Below are 7,120 nucleotides of genomic sequence, written 5' to 3'. Positions count from 1 at the left end.
CCTGGGGAACCCTGTCACACCACCAGACTGTGACAAAAACAAAAAACTGTGACCAGGAGATGATGGGCTTGTTGCCAGGGAAAGACAGGCAATCCAACCCTGACTGAAAACTAGCAGCCACAGACAGGCTTATGAGGCCTGGGAGCAGCAGCTGCAACCGGTATGTTGCCTGTCTGTACCTCCACACAGATCACCAAAGTATGACAAACAGGAAGTTTCAAAATAAGCAAGAGATGGAAAAACATTAACAGCCTCAAATGATAACACATTTCAACTTTTATTTATCAACAAACCCTGAAAAACATGAACAGTAACAACCCTAACAGTGCTGTGCCCAGGCTCTCTGAACAAAACAACACAATCATGTCTGCGCACAGCAACAAGACCTCAGAGGTCAATCTCCATATGTAACTACACAGAACTGGGTCAAAGAAAAGCCGTGATGTACACCACACACCAATGTGCATTTTCAATCACACAAAGCTACTTCTACTATTAAACCTCAAACACATTTTAAGTGCACTTACTGGAAGAAAAATGCCTAAAAACATTTCTCAATTATGACATATCTGTAAAACACTTTGTGTAAACTGCACTAAAATCCCAAAACAAATACAAACTAAACCCTAACAGTGAACCTTGTCTTAAAGAGATGAAATACAGCATATTGTTTTAAATCATGTCCTTCATTTTTTAAGTATGAGTTGATTAATGAGTTATTGTAAACAAAAATTATGCCGTGATTGTCCTCGAGTGTGGAACCACTGGACAAACATTAGACCAATGATGAAGATGAGAAGTAAGTAATAATGATGAGGCGACTGAGATTGGTTTACTGCCTCAACCTACACCCCATGAATCTAAATAAACAACAACCAAAAAAAAAAAAAAAAAAAAAAAAGGAAAAAAGGAGGGTGGTGCGCTCCAAATTAATGGAATGACCAAGTGCTCTTATGCTATAGTAAACAAGTTAATGAAGATTATTAATCTGAGGAGCATTAGACCAGAACTTGAGTTAGAAGACAAATATGCCAATGCTGAAAAAAACAGATTGAGGTCAAGACATTGTAGTAATATACAAATATATACATATGTACAGAGAGCCCAAGCACAGGATAAAACCCTCCAACCAAACATTTAAAATAATTCCAAAAGTAAATTAAAACTAAAATATAAATAAGCACAAAAGGTGGGCTTAAAAAAGTCGTCCCGTTCTATGTTTGGGATACTTAAAAAGAAAGAAACAAACAAAAAAAAAGTGATCCCATGTGCCAGCTGGTTTGGTGAGGGTGCTTTGCTCTTCCTGTGCTGTCACTGTGATCCATGTGGGTTAAAAGCAGCTGACTGCAGGTCAGCACTACAAATTGTAATTGTGGGATGAGATTAGCTGAAGTGTAAAGATCATGCAGTTTGGTGTTAAAATGGCTCTCAAACGTTTGAGGCATGGAATGAGAGGCGAGGGCATTTGGAAAACAGCCTGAAGAGTTGGGTTACTCCAGATGTCCAGAGTATCAAGGTGTAATCTTGTCTAAATTCTGACTCCCTGAGGCCTGCAGAGAAAGGACAAATAAATAAATCGCAAGTAAGTAAAGTTGTTTTCCCAAATCACACAGACAAACAGAAAAAGTCTTTTTAAAAGCGTTGGTCAAACATTTTTGCTTTGTGTGACTTTAGTAAAGATTAACAAAGTTCTTAGGAAAATACAACCATTTGCAGTGGTTCTGCTTTACCTGGCATGGTTCTCAGTAGCTGTGGACTACAGCACAGTCAGCATGGTCTGGACTCCACAGTCCACAAAGCTCTGGAAACAAAGTGTAACACAAGAAAAAGAGTTTGGTGGAATAATCCTATAGATGTGCTTCAAAGACATGAACAACTACAAAAACAAGCACAAACAGAAAAGCACTGGATGTGTCATGAATTGTCAAGCCCACAAAATTAACTTTTGTGGAAAAAAGGGAAGGTTAGAGTGCATTGTTGAGCCATTCTTCAGGATGCCAACACAGGCCAGACAACACCATCTAGTGGTGTACATGGACATCACAGTTCTGGACAACAATGACTTTTGTTCCTAGAGGGGCAAACCAAAAACGGAGGGAAAAGAAAAGAAGGGAAAAAACGAAAAAGAAAAAACAAGGTTCATCTGCAATAGTTAACCAATTCTCAAAGAACATCTGTTTAGTCTTTCTTTTTAATGACTTCTATTCTTACTCCTATTCAATGCAGTCACCTGATTGACAGGCCGTGTCCTCTGGTCCGGCGTCCAGGGAGGTGGGGTGTACTGTGTATGAGGGGAGAGGCGTCAGCTGTCAAACAGAGGGCAACAGACAAACCCAGACTCGCTACTATAGGAGGACGGGAGGGTATGTTGGATTGTGGGGTAAGCAGGGCCAGGTGTACTTTAACCAGATTGAACCCCTCATCTCACATGCAGGAGCATATGTGCAATGGCTGCAAGACCCTTTGTGTGGGGGTGTGTGTTTTTGTGTGCGTGTACCTGATAGGCATAGGCATTCTGCGCGTAATTCACTGGCATCTGCGGGATCATGACCCCTCCAAAGTTGGCATAGGAGTATGGCTGCAATCAAAGCCAGTAACAACACATGAAACCACAGCACAGAGTTTGTAGAGCCAAACAACATACCATTTACTGAATAACCGGCCAATTTGGAGATTATTTATAACAAAGCTACTTACAATTGTTGCCTTTTCAATTAAAGTTATACATTATTGTACACTTTGCAACTTTATTCTTTGTGAGGATTAACCAACTGTCTCAGCAAATACATGTTCCATTTTATATTTCAGAAGTATTATCACTGGAGAAAACACAAAACAAATATATATATATATATATATATACTTAAAAAGAGACTCCAACTAAAAACAAAAACAACATGACAATAAAATTCTAAACATTTTACAAATTACAATGATAAAACTTGAATAGCTCCGTTTGTTAAACTCACATTCATTAAAATAGGTTAACAACTTCACTGAACATCATCGCACTAGTTTCTTGGCATTATTCCATCCATGCATGCATGTTTTTTTTCTCCAGTAATTGCATGGAGTTTCTCAGCTGTGACTGACAAATCACATTGCCCTCATCTTCCACCTGTTTTCCTCCTTTTCTAGTGGTCTGTTGCCGTTTTTCCCAACCACATTTATTTTGATGTAAAAACTTCTTTTTTTTCTCCCCCCACTTGTGCTGTTTCACTGGATACAACAAGTACCATCTCAAATGTTTCAGCCTGCTTTTTACTTTATCCCCCATAAAAACCACCACCAGTCCCAAGGAAACACTATTGTATCAATTTCTACATGGAAATTCTTTTGTTTTTGCTCAAGCAGCCGCCTGACTTGTGTTTTACAATAGCTTTGGCACTTTCTTGATGATCAATCTAAAGGTAACCATGTTTTCTTATCTAAAATTGGTGGTTATGGTAATATGTAGTTTGTGAGCAAGCGCTTATCGATTACAAATGATCAGCATTTAACAACATTCAATAACAATCTGAAGGTAATTTCAGTGTAAGATACCTGATTGTATGGGTTGCCTCCGTTTATGATGGGCGAAGGTTGTGGCACCCCACCTCCCATGGGTGAGCAGCAAGCACAGTAGAAGTACTGGGTGGGATTCACCCAAGGAGCGGGGCCAACCAGACGCGACGGCATCGACCCTGGATGTGGGGTGGGGGGAATCAGTTTGGCATTAACATTATAAACCCTATTTAGTGAAAACAGAACAATAAGTACATGCACTACCCAACAAACAGAATACATACGAGAGACCCTTTCTTTCATGATGGCAGGGCCCAACTTGAGTTTCCGTCCCTTAAAACTGATCTGTTGCTATGGCAAAAATATTTACAGAAAATATATATTATTATTATTATTATTCCACATTAGACATATGCATAGACACAAAATAGATCCAATGACGGGCTTCTTACCTCAATGACTGACTGAATGTTGACATCTTCACTGAAGTACACAAATCCATAACTAGGAACAAACACACAAAATAAATCAGAATATCCAAATATATCGAAGAAGTAATAACATTCAGTCTGAAATGTAAGTAGATTAATAAACTTCACTAATACTTCTACAAGTTCAATAATCTGATCATCACACTCCAAAATTTAACCTCAGTACGTTGAAACAGAAAGTGAAGCAATAGTCATTTCATTACCTCTTCAAAATCTGGGAGCAAAACCCGAATTACTCTGAACAGAAAAAACTTACCCTTTGCAGATTCCTCCACGGTATGTGATAATCTTTACTTCCTTAACAGTACCATATCTTGCAAAGAAGTCCCGGATTTCATTTTCATCCACCTAAAGATTAAAACAAGTGAAGAGAGAAACCAGATTTTTAGCAGACTGGTAACCTGTCCAGGGTGTATCACACCTGACTCCACAGGCTCCTGACAAATCTCTTCATTTTCATGTGATTTTCAATAGATTTATAAACAAAATTCTTAAGAAAATACCCAGAAAAGTCCTATTATTCCCAGGCCATCTGAGAGATGTAATCTCTCCAGCATGTCCCAGGTCTGTTCTGGGGTCTCCTCCTCCTTTCAAGTAGTGTCTCTACTGTGAGCTGCAGTGCCTGGCTATTGCCACATGTTCTAATTAATACGTTTTAAAAGAACCATGTAGTTTGTTTTTTTTTCTTCTCGAAATGTGTGCGGTTAAAGAAAGCAAATTATTTTTCTTTAAATTTTTGCTCGATATGTTAAACCCCGCCCCAAAAAAGGATTATACACAATTCACCAAATTTAGAGTGGCATGTATGTATAATTTTAAGTGATTTAAATTTTAATTATTAATAATTTTTAATGTCATATTTTAGCTTATATTGGTAAATGGGCTCTAGTAAACAGGATTCACAAATTGTAACATATAAGAAAAAGAAATTACCTCTTTTACAAGCATCCTTAATAGTCTGCGTTTTTCTACCCTACTCTGTGTTCCACACTATAATCAATCGAGTCCTTTTTAGCCACTGAAAATACATTCGTATCACTGTTTTGTTGCTTTTCTTGCAATTTCTGCTGCCCTATGACCAGCTCTGTCTTGAAATTAACACTTCTAATATTAACTAGTATTAAGCTAAATAAGTAAAGGATATTCAAGAGTTCAAAAAACAACTGCTGCTTCTGCCCTATGAAAGGAGTATTCTGTGTGACTCAAAATGACTTTTTATCAGTAATGAGATATGTTAGCGTAAAGGTCAACAAGTCTTTTACAACAACTTAAAATACTGGCGTTTTTTGGCAAATGTCGGATAATACTTTCTGGCTTGACAGCTTCGGCATTACCTTCATGTCGATCCCGCCAACAAAGAGGGCATTAGGAGTCAATTTGCCCTCAGGTAAGATGTATCCATTTGACAACTTCAAAGAAGATAAGGTCTGGTTAGCGCTTCTGGGCTTGTTGATATCCTTAAAATTTAAAAAAGAAAGAAAACAACAAACAAGCCATTTCAATTCACAAGCTTATATTTCGGGAATATACCTATCTCTACAAGATCGCGAGTGTGCCTAACATGCGTTCGCTACTCGGAACTGCCACCATGTGATGGCTGCTGGCCCAACCACTAAAACCAATTTAAAAGTGCAGACTTATTTAAGTTACAAAACTTTACTGTAGATTTAGCATTAACTACCCTTGTAAAGATCATATAGTGTCTAAGCCTTATTTTTAATGCGATTTCCCGCAAAAAAAAAAATCAGCTTGTTCAGGCACTGATGCTAGCAGTAGTGCACCGAGGTCTTCGACATATAAATCTTTAAAAAAAATAGAAACTACAAAATAATAAAACAGTATGAAAACACAAGTTTGTTTCGTAAGCCATGTAATTTATGTTAACATTACCTTTTTTCCTTTTTTTTAACAGTTATTGTTAAATGTGGCTTAAATGGGCTGTTAGCTAAAGCAAGTGCGCCTTTTTAACTTTAGCAGGCAAGTTCAAGCTATCAACTAGCTAGCTAAGAGAAAGTTAGCACAGTGATGACTGGTGAGCCGCCGTACCAATTAAGAAGTTAACAAGTACAATAACCTGCATCACTAAGACTGTTGTGCTACACTTTCGGGTGCAGAAATTTAACAGTGGAACTTACCATGTCTAAAACCTGACCAGACACACTGAAAGGTACGCCGTCGACCTTGTTCTGCCCGACAACAGTGACCTCCACCCGTGGTGAAACCACGCCCACCCAGTCCACGTGACTAACTCAAGCAGGACGTGAGTAATGTCATTATTTTCATAATTTTGTTAAGTTAAATAGCATGGAATAATGAAATAGCTGCAAATTAAAATCTCTCAATCGTATGTAAACTTATATGAAAAGTTTTGATGACTCACAATTTGACTCGGTGCTGTGTTTTACATATGCAACAGAATTTATGTGATATATATATATATATATATATATATATATATATATATATATATATATATATATATATATAGTATTTTGTATTTTGCATGCACTATATGTATTCATCGTTTTATATCAATGTTAATGCTATATCAGAAGTATATTTGATGTGTGGTATATTCTATCATAAGACATTTTGTTCGGATACCGTCCCGAATGAGATCAACGGTGTTTCAGTTTATGGTACATGATGATTATTCTTGATTTAAAGCCTTGACAGAGCAAACGGTAGCCTGAGGTAGAGTGTGTGCAGATATGTGCAATATGTGAGTGGCGGATTAATACGTGCTACAACCGCAGCATTTCCAAGCTACAGGTTACAACAGCTGGACTTTTAAATTGAAAATCTAACCTGGCGCTGCTCAAAAATCTGCCAGTGTTGCCAACTTAGCGACTTTGTCGCTATATTTAGCGAGTTTTCAGACCTCCTTAGCGACTTTTTTTTTTTCTAAAAAGCGACTAGCGACAAATCTGGCGACTTTTTCTGGTGTTGTCGGAGACTTATTTATGACGACTTTTTGCTGTGAAAACGCGTATCGCTCTCAACAAGCAGCGGGTGCTGCCGTGGGCATCTCGCCCGTGCCAGAGTGTTCACAGGTGGAGGATAGTCCTCCCCCAGCTGCAGGAGTTGTTCACACCTATGCGTCCAAACTGCAAATGAATCGCGCA

The 7,120-nt window shown here is 38.1% G+C and overlaps 1 protein-coding gene across 1 annotated transcript; it reads right to left on the bottom strand.

The window, feature by feature from the left end:
- Nucleotides 1-301: 301 nt before the first annotated feature.
- Nucleotides 302-6,262, bottom strand: dazl (deleted in azoospermia-like). The gene is made up of 10 exons (XM_085395840.1): nucleotides 6,131-6,262; nucleotides 5,330-5,452; nucleotides 4,252-4,343; nucleotides 3,957-4,008; nucleotides 3,789-3,855; nucleotides 3,544-3,683; nucleotides 2,498-2,578; nucleotides 2,231-2,281; nucleotides 1,731-1,801; nucleotides 302-1,550 (listed from the first exon to the last, which is right to left on the bottom strand). The coding sequence occupies exons 1-9, from the start codon at nucleotides 6,131-6,133 to the stop codon at nucleotides 1,757-1,759; spliced, it is 654 nt and encodes a 217-aa protein (XP_085251966.1). The 5' UTR covers nucleotides 6,134-6,262; the 3' UTR covers nucleotides 302-1,550; nucleotides 1,731-1,756.
- Between the last annotated feature and the right edge of the window lie 858 nt (nucleotides 6,263-7,120).

The sequence above is a fragment of the Rhamphochromis longiceps genome, linkage group LG22 (assembly GCF_057381845.1).
Source record: "Rhamphochromis longiceps isolate RC_006_pf linkage group LG22, R_longiceps_female_GT1.1, whole genome shotgun sequence".
Classification (NCBI taxonomy): domain Eukaryota; kingdom Metazoa; phylum Chordata; class Actinopteri; order Cichliformes; family Cichlidae; genus Rhamphochromis; species Rhamphochromis longiceps.
Note: the sequence above shows the minus strand (reverse complement) of the source record. Positions and strands in the feature narration are given on the sequence as shown.

What these genes read in the sequence shown, in the direction of transcription:
- dazl (XM_085395840.1), bottom strand. An exon ending in CGTGGAGGAATCTGCAAAGG is followed by an intron (nt 4,009 to 4,251) that starts GTAAGTTTTTTC and finishes GTTTGTTCCTAG; the next exon opens with TTATGGATTTGTGTACTTCA. An exon ending in GGACACGGCCTGTCAATCAG is followed by an intron (nt 1,802 to 2,230) that starts GTGACTGCATTG and finishes CTTTGTTTCCAG; the next exon opens with AGCTTTGTGGACTGTGGAGT.